At 44.9% G+C, this 22,855-nt stretch overlaps 1 protein-coding gene across 1 annotated transcript in view; it reads right to left on the bottom strand.

The window, feature by feature from the left end:
* Nucleotides 1-22,855, bottom strand: part of HYDIN (HYDIN axonemal central pair apparatus protein) — a 415,120-nt gene that overhangs the window by 16,274 nt on the left and 375,991 nt on the right. Inside the window, exons 66-78 of the mRNA XM_088830541.1 lie at nt 21,677-21,819; nt 19,041-19,259; nt 16,124-16,284; nt 13,773-13,870; nt 12,780-12,987; nt 11,231-11,443; nt 10,634-10,772; nt 9,444-9,609; nt 6,886-7,033; nt 5,989-6,196; nt 5,248-5,469; nt 4,619-4,788; nt 763-961 (exon numbers count right to left, since the gene is read on the bottom strand). Of these exons, the coding sequence (XP_088686667.1) occupies nt 763-961; nt 4,619-4,788; nt 5,248-5,469; nt 5,989-6,196; nt 6,886-7,033; nt 9,444-9,609; nt 10,634-10,772; nt 11,231-11,443; nt 12,780-12,987; nt 13,773-13,870; nt 16,124-16,284; nt 19,041-19,259; nt 21,677-21,819 (2,294 nt within the window). The remainder of the gene's footprint in view (nt 1-762; nt 962-4,618; nt 4,789-5,247; nt 5,470-5,988; nt 6,197-6,885; nt 7,034-9,443; nt 9,610-10,633; nt 10,773-11,230; nt 11,444-12,779; nt 12,988-13,772; nt 13,871-16,123; nt 16,285-19,040; nt 19,260-21,676; nt 21,820-22,855) is intronic.

Consider the following 22,855-nt stretch of genomic DNA (forward strand, 5'->3'; position numbering starts at 1 on the left):
GGCATCAGAAGAGACCCTGCCACTGGCTTGGGTGCAGACACACCAGGGGGCCTGATCCTGTTGCTCCCCGGGATGGATGGAAAGGATGCCAGGAACGCACCCCTCCCATTTCCTCTTGGTTGCTGAAATGTCCCATGCCTTGCTGAGGATTGCAGAAGGTCTTCAGTCTTCTAAAACTGCCTAATAAATGCAAAAACTCTCACCAGACAGACATGTGAAATGTATACTGGACATGGGGAAGAAAGGATAAGCGGTGGAACCAGACCATCCCCTTCCTGCCAGGAACGCCTGGTTAGAAGGAAGGCCCTCAGTCAGATGGGATCCTGGGAGCTGGGGCTGGCTGAACAACGTCAGCCTATGTGGTCTTAGGGAAAGATGTCCCATAACGGAAACTTACGTCTGCGTACAGTGCTTCAAACAAACCTTGACTGTAACCTGAAAACACTACGTGCTCTCATGTGGGAGGAAGAGGACTTGCTTGGGATACTGCATCTAATAGTCTCAAACTTCTCCAAGGAAAGTTTCTGCAGCCCCTGTGGTTACTCATATTCTTTGATACAGTAACATTTGATATTGGCAAGATCTGTGTGATTCTCTTGGGTCTGATTTATCTTGATGGGACTGGCTGGCCTCTGACAGAGCAGCTAGGGGGCAGGAGACATGGAGTCAGAGGAGTGTGGGCTCAGGTGGGCAAAGGCGGCTGAGAAGGGCAAGAAGGGGCGGTGGTGCCAAGCCCGATGATTCCCCCCAACTGTCGCTTACCTTCATTTCCGTTCCTTTCCCTTTGATTTCAACTACTTGCTGGGAGAGCCCATTGATTTCAAAGGGGATGAGTTCTCGATAACTGATAGTTTCTCGAGGATAAAAGGTGATGGGGATCTCCAGTGTCTTTCCTGGCTTTATCACATCAACTTGGAAGTTCACCTCGAGGTGGCTGGTGTTGGTGTACAAACAATCCAAGCTGGAGGAAATCAGAAGGAAGGTGGGTGAGCTCTCGAGTGGCTGACAGAGAGGGAATGAGCTCCATGCTTCTCTGAGCTGGACCTAGTGCGGGATGTCCTGCTGTGTTGTCCCGGAGTTGGAATTTCAGGGCGGGAAGGGACTGCAGCAGGGGTCCAGCCTACAGTCTCCTGGGCACGACTGAGTCACTTCCCCCAGATCACACCCCGAGACCTGGGCAGAAGCAGGCCCCAAAGGCAGTCTCACGGCCCGCTACCCAGTGCTCCTGTCACTCTCTTCACCCCCCCTTCCTTGCTAACGCGGCTCACGGTGTGGCAGCTTCCTGGAAGAAGGGTGTGCTTCCTGGAGTAACGGTGGGAAAGCACAGCGGGGAGGAGGATGAGTCCAGAGTCGGGCGAGAGTGTGGATCCAGGCTCCGGCCCTGACTTCCATGGGACCTGAGAGCAGCTACTCAGCCTGTCTGGCTCCCTGCTGCCTCATCTGTAAAATGAGAGTAGCGATCTCTTTCTCATGAAGCTGTTGTGAGGATTAAACGAGATAAAGTGACTAAATCAGCCACTAAAGGCACAGAGGAAACATTCCTAAAGGTGAGCTACTGTTATTATTACTAATAGCTCAACTAGAAGGGACCTTCAAAGATCACGTCCACCCTCCTGCATCTGTGGATGGGAAGCAACTCGACCTCCATTACAATCCCTCCAAGTCTTGCAAGTATTTAGTGAAGGACTCTAGCTAAGGCAGTAAATAGAGCATAATGCCTAAAACAAAGTAAGAGTCAGATTGAATTAAATTAGGCAAGAGGGAATATAGGCAGATAAGATTTTAAATTAGTATTGAAAATTACACAACACTCCTGTAATGTAACATTCAGGAGAGTCGTCATCACCACCAGCATCACTGCCATAAAAGCAGCAGCAGATAAAAATAACCGAGCATTTCCTGTGTTCCAGGAACTAAGTGCTCTCTCTAAAGGAGCTAATCAACCCTCCTAATAACCCACGGGAGGTAAGGAGACAGAGGCACAGAGGGTTTAGAAAGCCCTAAACGCAAGGCTGGGTGCTACAAAACTCTTAGAGGAAAACACAGGAAGAACACTCCTTGACATGAACCACAGCAAGATCTTTTTTGACCCACCTCCTGCTGCTGCTGCTAAGTCACTTCAGTCGTGTCTGACTCTGTGTGACCCCATAGACGGAAGCCCACCAGGCTGCCCCGTCCCTGGGATTCTCCAGGCAAGAACACTGGAGTGGGTTGCCATTTCCTTCTCCAATGTGTGAAAGTGAAAAGCGAAAGTGAAGTCGCTCAGTCGTGTCCGACTCCTAGCGACCCCATGGACTGCAGCCCACCAGACTCCTCCATCCATGGGATTCTCCAGGCAAGAGTACTGGAGTGGCTTGCCATTGCCTTCTCCGGACCCACCTCCTAGAATAACGAAAATAAAAACAAAAACAAATGGGACCTAATTAAACTTAAAAACTTGCACAGTAAATCAAAACCTAAATAAGATGAAAAGACAACTGTCAGAATGGGAGAATATATTCACAAATTAAACAATAGACAAGGGATTATTAGTCTCCAAAGTACACAAACAGCTCATGCAGTTCAATATAAAAAAAAAAAACAAACCCAACTCAATAAAAAAATGGGTGGAAGACCTAAATAGATATTTCTCCAAAGAAGACATACAGATGGCCAACAACACATGAAAAGATGCTCAGCATTACTAATTATTAGAGAAATGCAAATCAAAACTACAATGAGGTATCACCTCACACTGGTCAGAATACCCATCATCAAAACATAATACTAACAAGAAATGCTGAAGAGGGTGTGGAGAAAAGGGAACTCTTACACTGTTGGTGGGCATGTAAATTTATACAGCCACTAGAGAACAGAATAGAGGCTCCTTAAAAATAAAAAAATAGAACTACCCATATGACCCAGAAATGGGTCTACCATATGACTCCTATGTATAGATTCGGAGAAAACCATAATTCAAAAAGATAGGGACTTGCCTGGCAGTCCAGCAGTTAAGATTTCGCCTTCCAATGGAGGGGGTGCAGACTCCATTAGTGGCCAGGGAGCTAAGACCCCACATGTCTCATGGCCAAAAAACCAAAACATAAAACAGAAGCAATACTGTGAAAAATTCAATAAGAACTTAAAAAAAAAAAAAAAAGAGACAAGCACCCCAACGTTCACTGCAGCACTACTTACAGTAGCTGGGACAATGAAGCAACCTAAATGTCCGTCAACAGAGGAGTGGATAAAGAAGACGTGGCACATGTGTACAATGGAATATTACTCAGTCGTAAAAAGGAACAAAACTGTGCCCTTTGCAGAAATGTGGAGGGACCTAGAGACTGTCATACAGAAAGAGAAAAATAATCATATATTACATGTGGAATCCAGAAAAATGATACTGATGAGCACTTTTTGCAAAGTGGAAAGAGAGACACAGATGTAGAGAACAAATGCATGGACACCAAAGGAGGAAAGGGTGGGTGGATGAATCGGGAGATCGAGACCGACATGTACACACTACTATATATAAAACAGACAACCAATGAGAACCTTCTGTACAGCACAGAACTACATTAAATGCTCTGCAGGGATCTGCATGGGAAGGAAAGCCAAAAAAGAGGGGATGTGTCTATACATACAGCTGATTTACTTTGCTACACAGCAGAAACCAATACAACACTGTAAAACAACTATGTCCCCAATAAAAATGAATTTTAAAAAAAGCAAAAAAACATTTGCTTGAGGTCACATAGCTAGGGAAGAACTGGGATTTGAACCTATGCTATTTGATATTTGATATGGTAGCCACTAGACACGTGGCTATTAAAATTAATTAAAATAAAAAATCCTGTTCCTTGGTGGCATTAGGCACATTTCAAGGGCTCCATAGCCACAGGTAGCTACAGGCCGCCATTATTGGACACTGCAGATAGACAACTTTTCTGAGGCTAAAGTTTCAGTTCAATTGCAGCGCACTGATCTAGAGAACTTTTAATGAACACAGGTCTCTGGGTCTGTCTCTGGAGATTCTGTTTTGTTAGGTCTGGAATAGGACCCAGAAATCTGGATTGGAACATTCTATACAGGGATGGTACAGAGAGGCTGAATTTGAATCAGAGGGCTAAGGCTCAGGATGCTGCTGCTGCTAAGTCGCTTCAGAAGTGTCCGACTCTGTGCGACCCCATAGACGGCAGCCCACCAGGCTCCCCCATCCCTGGGATTCTCCAGGCAAGAGTACTGACTGGAGGGGGCTGCCATTGCCTTCTCCAAGGCTCAGTATAGACCTTCCTTTTACTGCAAGGTCACTGGCCCAAGAAATTAACTTTTAACTCTCCAAATCTGAGTTCCCACATTTATTATGTGGGGAAAATAAATGCAAGTCATCAAGCCTCTTGTCAGGTCACCTGGCATTGTCCTCACTTCCAGAAGAGGATTTTTTTTTTTAGCAGAGTAGTTCATGGCTATCCAAATATCGGTATTAGCAGTGAGGAAAGGATACTCAGGATTCATGCCTATCTGTGCTGGAGGTTCTCTTATAATCCTTTCTCTGTCTTGGCAGGACCTCAGCTGTGTGGAGGCTGTAGGACCCACAGGAGTGGCAGAATCATCTGGAAGCTCTGGGAAGTCTGCTTACCTCATAGCTGTCTCTTCCTTGTTGCTGACAAGCAGGGTTTGCTTGTATGGGGGCATGCCAGCTTGGTAGATGAAGCAGGTGCCAAAGTTGAAGCTGGTGAAGGAGAAATGGACAGCTGGGCTCACAGCTAAGCCTGAGATGGTGCACGTAAATGTTGGACCGTGGCTGATCTGTGGGGGAGAGAATGTCCAGTGGAGATGACAGGGAGAAGTGAGAGGAAAGGGCCCTTACACCCTCAGGTGAAGGAGGGAAGCAGTCAGGTGCTTTAAAAGAATTCAGGCCCCAGGACTCCATGTGCAGAATCTCTGCAGAGATTCTGATTCAGACTCTAAGTTTCTTTAAGGAAACCAAGGTGGATGACTCTGCAACCAGGCCCCACACTGGCTTTTGAATCATTGCAGCAATAATTCAGCTTGAAGGCAGAGGGGAGTGCAGAGACCTATCAGTTCCCACTCAACATCTGCTTCCTGGGGCTTCCTCATTAGCAGGACTCCGATTGGCTGCCAACTTGCCTGAGAAACATGCTTGACTTCCCATCCTGCCTTGCAGCTAAGGGTGGACATCAGACACAGTTCTCAAGACAGAATGCTGTGAGTGCGTTCAGTGTCGGACAATGTTAAATGCCTCACCTTGATTTTGAGTCCCAGACCCTTCAAGACACATTTCTTTAAAGGCCGGAAAGACAGGGAGGCGTGTGCACTCTGCCCCACGTCCACACTGCCATCAGTGGGTGAAAATTCCAAGTACTGTAGCAGGGATCTGGGGCCGGACAGCTCTGCCTGGAAGCTGAAGTTGAACTTTCCAGTGTTGATAAAGCTGAATTCACACTGGACACACTCATTCAGTTCCACCTGAGGGAGAACAGAGTTGTATGTGGAGTGAGTACGAACTATGGTTCCCTTCTCTGGGGTCAGGATATGTAACGTGTTGGGGGAAATTTCCTTTGGGAAGCAGCGACAGCCCATGATGTGAGTGAGCTGAGTGAGTCTCATTAGCATAATGCAGCCAGAGTCCAGCAGGAGCTACAAAGTGCTGGAGTCCTTCCTATCTGAAGAGGAAGATGACAGCTGAATTCTTAGAGCTCACTTGGAAGCAAAACCTCTTTCCTGTATGTTTAAGATAAGCATTCTTCCCCTTCCCTACCATCTCTCTGCCCCCTGAAAAGTAAAATAAGAAAAGCTTTCTTATATCATGTGAAAAGCTTTCTTTTCACATCAAAACCATACACATTCTGGGGATGGAGCTGCCGCTGGCATGTTTCTGTTCTGATCTCCCTGGCATTTGAAACAGTGCTCTATCTAATGTTCACGTGCACTGCTTTTCCCAGCCAGTGTGGAAGCAGAGAGAACAGGGCCCTCTCACACCTTTACCTCATAGAAGTTGACAGTGGTAGTCTGGTTGGGAGTCAGGAGAGTGATGGAGCCGTTCCTGTCCTTGCATTTGACCTCCACGTTCACAGAGTAGCCCTCAGCCTTGACATTTAAGGTCAGAGGGTGAGCTTTCTTTTTCACATTGCAGATCAAATTAAAGTTCACATCTCCTTCTTTCTTTGGTGTGAAGAAAATATCAATTGGGAACCTGGTTGGGGAAGACGACAGCAGATTGGGTAACTAGACCAATCTGAGAAGCTGAAGAAGATAAGCCCCATGGATCAACATGCACTAGGAGGGGAAGGCAGCATAACTCCAAATCAGGGTGAATTCTGAAAGTTTGCCTGGCACGGCAGGCCACTGCTTTAGGGATTCGTGAACACAGTGGATAGTGTGGAAAAGAATATTAGCATAAGAAAATACTGAGAAAAAGTGCTTAAAGTTCTCAGTGTTCTACGACTCATCATGAAAATTATCAACAGTAAGCAGGACAGAGATGGAACTGTAATGTCTCAATTTTAGAGTTGGCAGAGGCTTCAGAGATGGGACACTCTGCTAAGGTGCTTCAGTAGTATCTGACTCTTTGTGACACTGTGGACTGTAGCCCACCAGGCTCCTCTGTCTATGGGATTCTCCAGGCAAGAATACTGGAAAGGGTTGCCATGCCTTCCTCCAGGAGATCTTCTCGACCCAGGGATCAAAGCCACATCTCTTATGTCTCCTACACTGGCAAGTGGGTTCTTTACCACTAGCTTCACCTGGGAAGCTCCAAATTTTAGAGTTGGGAGAGCCTTCCGAGATGGGGCACTCTAAAGGAACCTGATTCTCCTGGCTAGTAGGCCTGGGACCCCTGCCATGTTGGGCAAGGGCAGTCCTGGGGGCTTCCTTTCTGTTTACCTGGACAGTGGGGGGACCCAGCCTTCCATGGGGCATACAACCAGGCAGTTGCTGAAACCTTCAGAATACCGGGAGGTGTCCTGGAAGGCAAAATGGAACTCCTGCTCCTCCTTGTTGATGATCTTCACAGTCTCCCTGGCTTCTCTGCCTGAGGAGGAAACACTACCCTCAGAGGAGGCCTCATGCCTGCTCCTGATGTACCTCAGCAGGCGAGGAAAGCATGCTTAGAAGGGATTCTCCAGCTTCTTTTCTTCCCTCTTCCAAGCTCCTCAGCCTCTGGCTACCTCTCTTCCTTCTTTTTACTCTGCAAGTGTTCTTCCTCTCAAGGCGCTCCAGCTCTTCCTTCTAGAACTGTACCCCATCAACTGTCTGCTCCTCGTAGGTGGCCACTTAGCCTGGGCTGTGGCTCTCCTGGGATCCTTCTTGCTCCTTTAGACTCAATGCCTTCCTGCTTTTGTGAATGAGGGTTGTTAGGCCCCTCGGTTCTGCCCATATCTCTGTGAATCATCTGTACATCAGACTCTTTTGAATTAGACTTCAGGTGTGTCACGGGTGTCTTGTCTGACTAATGTATCTCTTGTCACTAGTTTGCTTTTTCTTACTTTCCTTGACTACTGTGGAACATTTATTTTTCTACATAAACTTAAGAATCATTTTATCAAATTCTGGCCTCACCTCAATCCTTTAGGACTAAGGTTGCCAGGTTTAGCAAACAATTTTTTTAGTATACGTATGTTCCAAATATTGCATGGGACATACTTATGCTAAACAATCATTCCTTGTTATCTGAAATTCAAATTAAACTGTGTATCCTGTGTTTTATTAGACAACACTAGCTGGGATTTTATTTAGAACTTGATTAAATTTGTATTTAATTTTTGGGAGAATGGACAAATGTTCAGGTTTTGCTTGAGGGCATTTTAATAAGATTTTATAGTTTTATTCATATAGGTCCTGTCCCATGCTTTTCTTGTTACATTTATCCTTAGCTATTATATAGGTCTTATCAGTATTAAATGGAATTTTCTGTTTGTTTCTAACTGCTTATTGCTAAAAGAAAGAGAAACCATTGATTTTTGCATACAACTTGCAAACAGCCACTTCCTAAATTACCCTGCTGATTCTAGAAGTTTGTTTTGCTTTTCTCTAGAGTCTCTTGAGCTTATCTATGTATGGTGTCATTAGCAATACCATAATGAGACAATTTTGTCTCTTTTTTTTCCCAATGTTTATGCCAATTATTTAATTATTTTATTGTACTTGCTAAAATCACTAACAAAGTGTCCAATAATGACAGTGACGATGACCATTCTTGCCTAATTCCTGACTTTAATTGAAGTGACTTCAGTGGTTTACTACCAGATAATATTTGCCTCTTCATTTTGGTTAATTTTTATTCAAGCTTTTTCCCTCTATTCCTGTTTTACTACTAGAGTTTTTGTTGAGAATGTCTGCTGAACTTTTAGCAATGACTCTTTGATATATGCCAATACCTGGTTCTTTTTTAATCTGGTGATGTATTAATTATATTGAGATGCACCATCATTGCATTCCTAGAATAAATTGTCTTGTTATTATTCTTATGCCACATTGCCCACTTACTTGTTCAAAACCTGATTCAATGCCACAGTCTCCTCCTATCTCTTATATCTATCAGCGTAAGAAATGTATGGAGGTAATACACCTCATACTGTTCACAATGGTCTCCTCTGATGGAAAGGGGAAAATGAGGGAGGCGGGCAGTGATTATTCTACTTTCCCTTATACAACACCACATTGACTGACTCATAAAGAATGCTACTTTCATAACTAGCCTAGTGAATTACTAAAACAGATCTTCTGACTTCAGCTGTATTTCTCACACACACACAGAGCATCACGTCCATGTGACAGAGCCACAGTGTTAGAGGGGGACTTGCCCATCATTTCCTTTATTTCAAGTCTCTGCTCAAATGTCACCTTCCCCCTGCCCGCTGGCACTCCTTTTCCCCCTACCCTATTTTATTCTTTGGAACACTTATCCACACCTGACATGCTACATATTTCACCTTTTCATTTCTTGGTAGTCTGCTTCCTGCTACTAGAATGCAACCATCATGAAGATCAGGACATGGGCTCTGTCCTCTGCTTCCCAGCTCACAGAAGAGTGCCTGGCTCACATGTGGGGCTCAACAATATTTGCTGAACTGGGCAAGAGTGTGAAAGGATGGCAGAGGAATGTGACCACTCTGGCCCACAATCTGGGGGCACATGCAAGTAGGATGGGGCTAATATGGGGCTCTGGGGATAAACTAGTCAATCCAGACCCCAAAGGAATCCTCCAAGTAGGCTCTGCAGTAAGCTTCCTCAATGTTCTTAGGTTATTAGTGTGTGGGTTTAGAAGACACTTGATGGAAATTAGATTGAGAGGTTAAATATTCTGTGGCCCTGTGAATAGAAAAAAGAGGCCCTCTGACATGCTTCTGGAAGATACCAGGAAGAGTTCCCCTGATAGGGGGAACACCCCTCCCCCACAGGTCACGCCATCTCTAAAATATAAACTAGCGGGGCAGCCTTACCAATGAGGAGACAACTGAAGTTGATATGTGACTTGTCCAAATTGATGAGAGGGTCAGTGGCTTTGCCTACCAGCAGGAAAGGGACTGTGATGCTGTGTTCGGGGATTAAGAAAGTCCAGAATGCCTCCGACATGTCCAGATGGGAAGGTGTGAACTGGAAGATAACCTAAGAAGACAGTTTGGAGCACAGTGGTTACAGGCACTTGTATGTGTTTGCTCCACGTACTTTTAAGGCATGCCAGCCCTGGGGTTGTGCCGGGTGACATTACCAGGTCATCACTTCCTTTCCCCAGTCTTTGTAAGGGCACGTAAGTAACATCTATGTCTGTTTGCCCAGCCCACCAAGTATTTCTAAGGGCTTCTGCCCTGCTCATTTCTATTTCTAAGGCTCTGCTGGCTAGGCTGCCATGTCTTGGGATGACATGTAAAAATGGAAAGATTCAGGTAAAATTTGGAATTTTCCTTAAAAGTTCGGGAGAACTGGCAACCCTGGGCTCACTGCCCTGTGTGGTGATTTGTCCCCCGAGAAGCATTGGCCAGCCTGGTGCCCACCATTCCCTGTCATTAACCTTGGCCTGTGCTCTCCATTTTTATGATCTTTCTGAAGGCATCTCAATCCGTAATCTTTGCTTCAATGGATTTATTTCTGCCCCCAATATTCTCTGTAGAATTTACAGGACACGGGGCCCACAGAGCTGCTTTGGCCAGCAAGTTTGTATTTCTTTAAATATGACCCTCTGCTCTGAATCACTGTGTGGACATTAGGACTAAATCATGGGACATAACTCTGCTTTTCTCTTTTGCCCTTTGGCCTGACCAAGTAAAGATACATCTCTCTTCTTTCATGGCTGTCAGTCCCTGGACAAAAATAACTCGGCTCCTTGCTATTGTATGAGTCCTAGAGTCCTCAGGCACTGGTGTCCAGCTCTCTTTTCATGGCTTTTAAAATAACAATTTTTAAAACTTCAAATACTAGTGTTCTCTGTTTCTCTATGGCCAATCAAGACGGCTCAGGTCTGTCCTGTTCATGAGGACGGGCTAACACACAGTAACCACCCAAGAAACACTTGTCGAAGGACACCCCCTCAGGCTGTTCTCCCCAGGTCTACCGGCGCCCTGCAGCACACCTGCTCTGCAGGGGGGGAGGGGAGGAATAAAGCCCGGGGCGAGTGGTCCCCATTCACACATACCTCAGCTTTCTTTTCTGGGAGGACGATACCCTTCTCTGTAAGACACGTGAAGGCTGGAGGGTTCTGGAGACTTTCAATTTCTTCAGAGAGCCAGGAGAAGGTATAGGCACTATTGGTCGGGTTTAGTATTGTAAAGGTCCTGTCCAAGGACAGCAGAGAGGGAGAGAGGGGCTTGAGGATTAAGAGAAACTTTTCTAGACTGTTCCCTAGCACAGTCTCCTTAAGTGGGGATCAGAACTGTTGTGGCCACTTTGTTACTGTAGAAACAAAAACTGCATCTCACTCGGGGCTCCCAAGTGTGGCTCTAGTTCTGGACTTTGGAGTAATAACAACTCCAAGGGCCTTTCTGTCCCAGTGACCCTCTGTGTTCTAGGCAGTGGTCAGGGATCATGTTTTATGTCTTTCAAATTTCCTGAGTGTCAAAACTAAGGAGACAGAAATTCGCTTCCTCACTGGAACAGTTCTCTAAAGTTAAACCCTAGGAGAACAAGCGTGCTTCCAGGTGTCAGTCTAGCTTGCTTCCCTGAATTTTTTCCTCCGGGTTTTTAGAAAGACAAACTGATATGAACTCAACTAGCGCAAACCCACACCACTCACCGGAGATTCTTCCCTCCTATGCCCACGCTGGTGAACTCAATCACCCGGGTGTTTGGATCCAGAGGCCCACCACTAGGCCCTCGGAGGTCTGGGTTGCGCCGATGACCGGTGATATAGTCTGAATCTTTCAGGTCAAAATGGCAGATGGGCAGGGAGCTCCGCCCTTTGGCTGATAGGACTGGGCCAGGCTCTCCGGGTGGCAGGTTAGGAATCCTGAGAGAATAAGGTTATTTTGATCTATTTTTAACTCTTGAATCAGTTCTTGCTTTTGTGGTGGGAAATGAATGCCCACCAGAATGTGAGCTCCATGAGCACAGAGAATGGGTCTGTCTGGCTGACAACATAACTTCAGTGACTTGAGGAGTACATGATATGTAGTAGGTATTTACTAACTAATCGTGACAGGGATAAATACATGCATGGGCTGAGTACGGGGAGCCTGAATTCTGGTTCCTTCTGGGTGCCTCAGAAAAGACCCTGATGCTGGGAAAGATTGAAGGCAGGAGAAGGGGACGACAGAGGACTAGATGGTTGGATGGCATCACTGACTCAATGGACATGAGTTTGAGCAAGCTCCAGGAGATGGTGAAGGACAGGGAAGCCTAGCGTGCTGCAGTCCATGGGGTCACAAAGAGTTGGACGCGACTGAGTGACTGAACAACAGCTTGCCTTATTTTGGCCTCAAGTTACTTCCTTTACCAATGGTGAGAAAATCTCTCTGCTATAAAGTCAGCAGTCTTTCCCTCTGGGCTCTTTCATTGGCATCTAATGGGATACGAAAAAGGACCCAGGCATCCTTAAGAAAACAAAACAAAATAAAAAACTACCCTGAGCTCCTCGGAGCAAGTGAACGAGATGTGAGCAGACCTCCATCCCCAGCACTGAGCTCAGGTGGCCCAGGTGTGGGAAGGGTCCCTGCAGTGTGACTGCACGTTTTCCACAGGTCTCATGGTTCACATAGGTCTCTGCCACCCCACGCCATGGGTCACAGACTTCCTCTAAGGTCGGTGTCTGGAGCTCTCAGGGACTTTCATAGCCATATATTCTTGGATCAGCTCTCCTCTAACCGGACCTGGACTCCATCTGCTCGTCTCTTACCATGTTCCAGGTCCACTGCCTCCATCATCACTACCACCTGATGTTTAACTGTATTTATCGTGCCCCGGGCACTGCTAAGCTCTTCACTTGAATTAGCTCATTTAGTTTTCACAACAGCTCTACAGAGTGGGTGCTATTATTTGCATTTTACATAGGAGGAAACTGAGCCTCAGAAAAGGTACAAGAAAGCTTTTCCAAGGCCATGCTTGCCCAGGACTGGAGTCCAGCTGGCTGCCCGCCATTCTGTTGCTCCAGTGGAATCCTTAGTGTAGCCAGGAAGGGGAAGGTGGGCAGGAGGCAGGGTCTACAGAGGGTTGATGAACAATACAAAAGATCAGACTCCTCTTGTTCTCCAGAGGGAAATGTGGTAGTGTGGGGCTCTAGATGGGGCTGGGGTGAAAGAAGGGTGGTTGTGGTGGGACAGAAGAAGGGTAGGAGAGTGTCTCCTTACTGGCAGAAAAGATTGCTCTCGAAGTCTCCAACTTCCAACGGGGAGAATTTCACTTTGAGCTTCTGAGTCTTCCCCACTGGCACGATACCCGAGACGGGCTCCACAGAGAAGGGTGGCAGGGAAGTTTCGTTCCAGTGGTCCGTGGCACTGTCCACTGTGCTGACAGTGTGCGGCGTGCCCTGGCTAAGCTGGTCTCTTTGGGAGAAACCTGAGGGCAGATAAGAGTGCCAGTGATGTTCTGCATCTGCAGTGGGAGGGCGGTTGATGGCAGCCCGCTCATAGAGGTCCTTAGGCACCCTCTATGGGGTCTGTGGGCTCACCTCTCCTTGCCGGTATACTTAACTTTGGGCCCCGGGGTAAGGAATTACTGTGTCTCACAGGAGACTCATGAAAAACACTTCTATTAGTTACATCAGATTTTTAAGTGTTTTTCCTTTTTACTCAAGGGTATGGGTCAAGTAGGTGTCTGTGGGTCATCTGCCATAAGAATAATGAGCTGTGAAATAATTTTTTGGAGAATCATTGCTTTAAAGCAGGGGTTCACAATCTGGAGGGGTCCATGAAAGAGAGTCCATTGGAAAGGTCTGGGAATCTCCAAACTTAAAGAGTAGTAATGGACATTTGCCCACCAAGGGTCGGGTTCTCTTCACATGTACCAACTGCAAATTGGGCATGGGTGTGTGTTTTCCTGGGGAGTCAGTTCATAGCTTTCATCAGCTTCTCCAAGAGTCTGCGATTTCTGGAAGGTTAAGATCTAAAAGAAAAGACTCCGAGGGATCTGTGAGAGGGGGGCCTTGTGGGGCCCAGGGAGGCAGAATTCAGTTCTGGAGTTTCTTGGACCCCTTTGGCTCTGCAGGCTCTAGGGGGCCTCTGTTCTGCTTCTTTGCTACCAAGGAGGCGGGATGGAGCAGTGCTTGCTTCCCCATGAACCAGGCTCTTCTACTAATTGGGGAACCAGCTCAAGCCCTGGGTTTTACCTGTCACCTCATTTACCTTGGTTGTCTGGCATGGCAAAGCTGACAGCCTTTGCTGTCTCTTCTGAGATCCAGTTGAACTGCAGCTGCACATTTCCTGAATTAATCAGTTCAAACCTGCAAACAGATCAGGGAACAGATGTGAGAAACACACTGAAGACGGTTTTTGTCCTGTCTGCACATCATCTGTACCGTTAACTTTTTTTAAAGTCAAGTCACTTTGTTTCCTAAATGTTTTTTCAAAGGCAATTTTATTTGAAATCAAGCATGTGATTTCAAATTATAGTTCCTTTTAAAACACAAAAATATATACATAGCTATTAAAAGCAAAAGCATCCAGGTGTTTAGCACTTCAATTGTCTTGTGTACTCCTGGCACACCATGCCTTGAGCTCTCAGCCTGCATCGTGGTCATCCTGAAAAATTCCCATGGGAGAGGAAACAAAACTCATTCTCCCTCGGGTGCAAACTCCAAGGCCTCTGCCTTCCCAAATCACTTTCTCCCAGAAACAATGTCCTCGTGGTCAGAAATCATTTGACCCCTGCCTCAAGTGTCTTCACTGGCTGAGATACCGACTTATCTCACATTCTGAATTAGTGGATCCTCGTCTTGCCTCAAGTTTTCCTGCTCTGTGGTTAAGAATTGGGAGACAGAAACTTTTTCTGGAGTGACTGTTAAACGTGATCACAGACAGTCACACCAAGAGGATGATTCAAGGAAATGTCAAGTGAGAGAAAAACACACATATTCTTCCCGGTTTTAGGGGAGAAGTGGGAGCTGAGACGTGAGGACTGGGGGAATAGGTCCAAGGGAGGGGTTTAAGGATTAGACTCCCTATATCCAGTCCAGGTAGACTATACAGTTGTGTGTGAAGTCAGGTGTTTTGGCCTCAGGGACTTGTGTGAATTTATGAACTATGTGAATTTATGAGCACTGGTCTTTAGGCTAAAGCAAATTTTCATGAAGGGGAGAAATCTAAGTGGCACAGGATACTTCCAGTAGAAGCACTCTTGTTTTAGGCCCAGGGGTGAACAAACATTTCTGTAAAGGGTCAGACAGTAAGGTATTGGGCATCACGAGCCAGAGGTCTCCGCAGTAGCTGCTCCCTTTGCTGTGGAAGCAGCCTTCAATGATAATAGACAAATGAGCATGACTGTGTACCCACACAACATACAGCATAACTGTATCTACAAAAATAAGGAGCTGCTGAGTTTGGACCATGGGCCAGAGTTTGCTGACCCCCATGTTAGGTGAAATGGCCACCAGCAGAAGATCCCACTTCCTGTCTCCTAGCTTTTGGTTCTATAATAATTTGAGAGGATACATTAAGGGCCAAAGTGAAGAATGAGTTGAACAATTAATTACCAATTTTTACAAAGTAGAAATGTCAGTGGTTTACACTTTTGTGTTTGTAATTCTCAAAGAAGAGTCACAGGCCTTCTCTCTGCCTGAAGGCCCTTTTTCTCACGTCTTCACCTGACTGCCTTTTATTTGTCCTCCGAAGTTCAGCTGGTCCACTACTTTAGGAAGCCTTCCCAGACTCTTGTCTCTCCCCATATCTTGGTCTGCTTTTGGGACACTTACTGCAAACCCAGAGCACTGGACTGTAACCATCAATTCAACCATTTTCACCCATTTCCCCAACATCCACTATGAGCTCTTTGAGAGCAGGACCCATGCATCCTTGTACCAACTGAGTGTGAATAAGGCCTTAACATAACCCCTTCTCCTTCTAAGTACAGTTTTGACTTTGAATTAGTTTTTGAGTTCTGTGTCTGTGGAAGCCTGATAAGAGAGAAATAGCATCTATATTATGAGACAACTCTGTTTACAGTAAAAATGACCCCTGATTCTAACCTGCTTCGGGGCTGGGAGAAATCATGATATCTGGAGGGAAGCCATAGCACTGGGGTTCTCTCAGTGTAGTGACTCTTGTAACCGGGCAGGTTCCTTGCAGGAATCCTGGAAGCTATAGCCATGGAGTGCTTGTGAGAAATGTTGGCTTCTGTTGGTCACGGCCTTCCAAGCTAAGATGAACCCTGTGCCCACCAACACGGATACTGTCTGAGCTGCCACTTGGGGCAGACGGTTTTGGCAATAAGAATATTTGTTGGGTGGTGATATGGACCATTGCAAGGGCTGTTCCCACTGAAGCAAGCTGAATCAAGTCTACATCTTGATTTCAAGTGTGAACTTGAATAGTTTCGTGGGTCTGAGTGTTTCATTGGACCTATGAAGACTCTCTGGTGCATGCTACACAGATGTTATGTCTGGTCTGTGCTGTCATGGACACTGAATAAACGTTTGGGTGAGTGAATGATGGAATGAGAGGACTACTTTAAGAGTGTCAGGAGGCTTCTGATGACTCACTCAAACACTCGAGTCTGGTAAACCAGTGTTTCCTTAAAGTGCACGTCGGTAGTCTGGCACGTATATGAGGCGAAATTCACGTGGGCACTGATTTGCAGCTGTAGTTCTCGATAGTTTTCTTCTAGGACTGAGTAAGCCGGCTCAGGATCAGTCTCTATCACCTGCAATAAAGACAGCCATGTCCTCAGTGATGCAGAGCCAGCTGCCTCATAGGAATGATGGGGCAATGAGACAGTGCTTCATCCTGCCCATGCAAGCAAGCACCAACCCACAAACCCAAGTTCCAGGATACCTGATGAGGTCAAACCTAAAATGACTCATAAACGGGAAAGGAAAAAATTGAATAACACAAAATTACTGAGAGCATCATGACCACATAGGCATGAGTTTTGGGGTCAGATACACTCCAAAAAAGGTTAAAGGAATCATAAAGATAGGAACAGATATTAAAAAAACAAAATAAATCTAAAACAGAGAGGATCGGTGAAACTAAAAACTGTTTATTTGAAAAGATTAAGAAAAACTCTGGTGAGAATGATCAGGAAGAATAAAGGAAAGACAGAATAAAAATAACCAATATCAAATGAAAAGGGAGACATCACTGTCTACCCTACAGATACTTAAACATGACAAAAAATATTATGAATAATTTTATGAAGATACATATGAAAACTTAGTTGAAGGGAAAATTCCTAGAAAAATAATTTAATAAGAAAGACTCAAGGGACTTCCCTGGTGGCCCAGTGGTTAAGAATCCACCTTGCAATGCAGGGGATGCAGGTTCGATCCCTGGCCAGGGAACTCAGGTCCCACATGCCACAGGCAACTAAAGCCTATGCACCACACCTAGAGAGAAGCCCTCACAACGCAACGATAGATCCCATAATGAAGAGCCTGTGTGATGCAGCTAAGACCCAATGCAGCCAAATAAATAAATATTAAGAAAAGTACTAAAAAACAAATTTAAAAAATCCTAAAGAGTCTTATTACTATTAAAGAAACTGAGCAGTAGCCAAAGAAAATCTTTAAAAAGACCTAAAGAACGACTTTCACTTTCATTGTTTTGTATGAGCAGTGGGCTCCAAAATCACTGCAGATGGTGATTGTAGCCATGAAATTAAAAAGACGCTTACTCCTTGGGAGGAAAGTTATGACCAACCTAGATAGCGTATTAAAAAGCAGAGACATTACTTTGCCAACAAAGGTCCGTTTAGTCAAGGCTATGGTTTTTCCAGTGGTCATGTATGGATGTGAGAGTTGGACTATAAAGAAAGCTGAGCACTGAAGAATTGATGCTTTTGAACTGTGGTGCTGGAGAAGACTCTTGAGTGTCCCTTGGACTGCAAGGAGATCCAACCAGTCCATCCTAAAGGAGATCAGTCCTGGGTGTTCATTGGAAGGACTGATGTTGAAGCTGAAACACCAATACTTTGGCCACCTGATGTGAAAAGCTGACTCATTGGAAAAGACCCTGATGCTGGGAGGGACTGGGGGCAGGAGGAGAAGGGGACGACAGAGGATGAGATGGCTGGATGGCATCACCGACTCAACGGACGTTGGTTTGGGTAAACTCCGGGAGTTGGTGATGGACAGGGAGGCCTGGCGTGCTGCGGTTCATGGGGTTGCAAAGAGTCAGCCACGACTGAGCGACCGAACTGATACTGAACTGAAAGAGAGATATACCTTGATGAATTAATGTTATAAAATGATCAATAGTTCTTAAACTGATTTATAGATACAATCCAATTCCAATCAGGTTTCCATTAGGGTTTTCACAGTACTTGTTTAAATGGATTCAAAAACTATTTAGAAAAATAAGGGGCCAAGAATAATCAAAATACTTCAGAATTAAACAGTATGAAGATAATCATGAAAAGATACACTAAAGAAAGTGGAAAGATAAGTGATAAATATGGTGAGGATATTTGCAGACAAATACAGGAACAAAAGAGCTTATCAAATAACTAATATCATGTTTTTCCAAGATAATGCCTGTGTTGTCCAAAGTGGGCTCTACCAATTTATACTTCTGCTAGCAGAGAGCTTCTGTGGAAACACTTGGACATTATCTTGGAAAGCTGAGCTTTCACACATCCTATGGCTCAGCACTTCCACTTCCCGTGACTCAGTTTAGGAATATAAACTCTTGCAAATGAACACCATGTGACCTGAACTATAATGCTCACCAAACCAAGTAATTTTCAAAAGAAGAATGGGTAAATAATAATGTAATTCTACACAGCAGTGACATGGGTGTGCTACGGCCAAATGCAGCAACACAGATGACCACAGGCAATAACCTATAAAAAATAAAGTTCAAAACCAGACTGAAACAATATGCCTTTTAGAACACAAAGGTTAATTTAAAAAAGAATTAAAACCAAAAATCAAGGGAATGAGCAAACAAGATCCTGGGATAGTGACCACCTCTTGGTTGGTGGGAGGGAATGGCTGAGAAGCATACAGGTACTCCTGGTTATACTTGCTGTGTTGGGTGTGGGTTCATCTCTGTTTATTATTTTATTAAAAAGAAACCAACTAAGGAATAAATAAAGGAGTGGCATGCATGGACCAAACAAGAGATTAACCTAATTCTGGACACTGAGGGGAAAAGGAAGCAGCTAAAAGACTAGTCGTGAGGTTTCTGAAATAGAAAAAGGTGGGGGGACTTGCTCAGCTAGAAACTAGGTACCGAGACTCACATGAAAGCTCTGCCAGTGAAGCTGAGTGGTTTGTGTGGTATGCGTGGTGAGGATGGCAGGAAGCATGCTTAGAAGTTCAGTTTGCCGCTTTGGAAACCCAGGTCAGGTAAACGGGGACCGTTTCTTTTTTCCATGAAAGAACGAAATGATGAGACATGGAACATGACAGCAGTAGGCAGGCCCGGTCAGACTAGGGGTGTGGTGCTCCTACTCACTTTTTGTTTTGTAATGAAAGTCCCGGGAGTGTTTCTGGGCACGTCTACCCACTTGACCGTCCGCATGCGGTCATCCCAGTCAGGCACTTGGTCTGCAGGGAGCGGAAACATGATCTTGGAGACCTTGCACTTGACCCCCATCTTCTTCAGGTTGATGGGCACGTCTGACTTCATGGTCACCACTACGTCCTTGGCACAGCCAGGGTGGAGGTGGCCCATCTGTGGAAGAGCCTTGTATTAGTATTTGGGGGAATCCAATCTTGAGGACTCTTCATACCTGATGGTACCATTGTAGGGATAGAGCCAAAGTCCTGGCAAAAATGCATCATTCAAGACCATATATGTAGATCATCTTAAATATGTACGTGAGGTTCTTGGAAATAGAATCATAAAAGCAAGAGCAGCTTGCCGTATAGCACAGAGAGCTCAGCCCAGTGCTCTGTGATGACTTAAGAGGGGTGGGATGGTAGGGTGGGAGGGAAACTCCAGAGGGAGGGGATATAAGTATACATATAGCTGAGTCACTTCACTGTACAGCAGAAACTAATACAACACTGCAAAGCAATTATATTCCAATAAAAAAAATAAATATTCATACAATGCAATACTATGAGAAATAAAAACAAAACATGAGGAACTAATATTATCAAACTGCTACATGCTTCAGGTACTATTCTAAACCTTTACAAAATTCTACGAACCCCCATGACAACCCTATAGATGTGCAGCTATAACCCCTATTTTATAGGCAAGGAAGCTGGTAAGGTGCTCAAGGTCATACCATTAATATTAGAATATCTGGATTCAGACCCAGGTAGGATGGTGCCAGATACCATACTCTTAACCATCTGTACTTCTTAATCAAACGATCCATACAAATTATGGACAGATGTACACAGTACCTTAGCAGTTGTCAAGTGTGATCTAGTGACCCTTGGGGGCCCTGAGACCTTTTTAAGAGTCCATAAGGTCAACACTATTTTCATCATAATACTAAGATGACATTTGACTTTTTCATTCTCATTTTCTCATGAGTATACAATGGAATACTCTCCATTGTATACTCAGAGACGTGAGTGTACACTCTCTTCTCTTCCTACAGATTACATGAACTATGATATTGCATCAGACAGAATGCAGAAGCAAATACAAGAATCCAGCTATCTTCTACTAGGCCAGATACTAAAGGATCTTGTAAAAATGTAAAACAATGTCACTCTTCTCACATAATGTTTTGAAAATACAGCCATTTTCAAAAAATATGACATTCATATTAACATGTAATAGGATTGTTATTATATTTTAAGTGAATAAATACATATTTTTAAAGATTCTCTGTTGTAACTTCTAATATGCTAGACATAACCCACGTAAACAAAAACTCTTTGATGGTCTTCAATAAAGTTTAAGAGTATAAAGGAGGGCTGATACCAAAAAGGTTGAGATTTCCTGAAGTATTCCAGATATATAGGAAATCCGATTTGGTCTGTAGAATAAAATCATTTGTGCTTTAGCATACATAAATGCACATACACATAGCCAAATGTATACTGTATATAGTCCTATATATGTAGTTTCCTCATGTTTCTAATAAATTAAAAACTCTTTCTCCTCTGGGAAGTGAAGGGAGAAGAAAGCTTAATACTTCCCAAGGCCATGACTCTGTGTGTGTGTGTGTGGGGGGGGGGTGGGTCTGTAAATGGATCATGAGAAGCTAATTCTGCCTACTTTGACTACCACTTTACATCTTTCCAGGAAGCAAAGCACTTCTTCCTGAGAGCACACTAATATTTAAAGTGATAAAGTAGGGTCCCCAACCCTCCTCCATCCTCCTAGATTGCTGTGCTTAAGTAGACTTGGTGGTGGAAACAAAGCAGGAGGCCATGGATACACCCATAGTCCTGAGAACTCAGAAGTGAACTCTCCATGAAAAGCAAGTGCTGGGGAACTCCCTGGTGGTCCAGTGGTTAGGACTCCACACTTTTACTGCTGAGGGTGCGGGTTTGATCCCTGGTTGGGGAACTAAGATCCCACAAGCCGTGCAGCAAGGCCAAAAAATAAAAAAGAGCAAGTGCTGGCCAGAGGTGAGGCTCTGCTGCCATGTTGTCCTAGGCTTTATTCAATGTCAAGATTTGGTCAGCAATCCATAAAATGTGTGCTGTGAGATGCTAAAAAAAGGGGACAGAAAATTCCAGGTAAAACAAAGTTGACTATGTTTTAATATGCTGAAGGAGACTGAGAATCTTTGGGAGAAAGATGTAACTTGTAATATTTTCTAATTCTCCATTGTTCACAAAACCCACCACCCCCATTTTAGCTTTTAATGAACCATTTTTGCAGGATGAACACTCCAAAGAATACACACCGAGGGGGACACGGGTCTATCTTTAGGGATGGGAAGACTGGGGCCTGTCTTCATCCATGGAGGTCTCCATGGAACTTCTCAACATCAGCCTAGCCATAGACTTGGCCGACTTCACTCTCTTTTCTTAGGCCAGAGGGGATACTTCTGGTACCAAGTGTGAGTAAGGGACACATCCGCCCCATCCCATGTATCTGTGGAATGGGTCAACAGTCAAGTCAGGGTTGGTGTAGCCTAAAGGGAGTGTGGAAAACAAGGACTGTCTTTCACTTACCTGTGGGGAGAAAGAAATGGTAGCCAAAAGCGGCCATTCAAACCGTATCACGTTCGCTTGGCTGTGATTAGTGATGGTGAAGCTAACATTATAGCTGGTTCCAATGTGGCAGTCCCCGAACTGGATGTGATTCACCAGAGCAGCTAGGGGACAGAAGCAGTGGGCAGTGAGTTCCCCCTTGTCTCTGCAGGCTCGCTTCCCCTGAGGAGCCTGCACTTGAAAGACACTATACCTCACCCTCATGCACCCCTACCCTCCTTGGACGGTCATCCTGGAAACACCTGGAGTCCCTTGGCAGCACGCTTTCTCTTCTACGGGAGCATCTATTTACCATCCATCCATCCATCCACCCACCCATCCTGGCCCTCACCTCCATCTGTACAAAGGAAAACACAACCACCCCCTCAACTCCATTTGTTTGCTGAAACAGTACTATTACGGCTTGGAACTGCCACGCAGAATGCAGGAGTCCCCACTGAATCTGAATTACAAGTAAATGACGAGTAATTTTTAGTATAAGTAAATGTCCGAGGCAAAATTTGGGGACATAAATATACCCAAAGTTACATATGGTTTACCTAAAATTCAAGTTTAATATCTAAAATTAAAATTTAGTGGGGACTGCTGCATTCTGATTTTCCAAACCTGGTAACCCTATTAGAAGTAAATGGAATCTGACTTCTGAACTAGGGTTCATGGCTGGCTCCTGCTTGACCCCTGATAAGAGCGATGCCACCCCATGGCTGCAAACAGAGGTGAAAACATGAGCAGCCCTGATTTTAACCCGTGCTGTAGGGGCTGCCTGATGCTCCATTCTGTGACTGGAGTTAAGCTCCTAGAAAAACTGTGAGACTGTGTTTATAACTCACTTCACAGCAGTCAGCCACACAATTAGGGTTTTAATGAATGCTTTTTGATAATAATGATGAAGTACATTTTCTCCTGCCCAATGAATACAGTTAACCAAATGCAGTAGTGGTGCCTGACAGACTACAGAGCAGCATGTCTTCAGCCCTAATACACACACAGATCACCGAGGGATCTTGTTAAACTGCAAATTCTCATTCAATAGGTTTGAGGTGCTGGGGTGAGTCTGAAACTCCCATTTCTAGTGACTCCCAGGTGATGCCGATGCTATAATTTCTGACAGCATGTTTAGCAGTGAGGCTGCAGGGAAGC

Source organism: Moschus berezovskii, chromosome 22, assembly GCF_049115385.1.
Source record: "Moschus berezovskii isolate FMDL1 chromosome 22, NW_MosBer_1.0, whole genome shotgun sequence".
NCBI lineage: Eukaryota > Metazoa > Chordata > Mammalia > Artiodactyla > Moschidae > Moschus > Moschus berezovskii.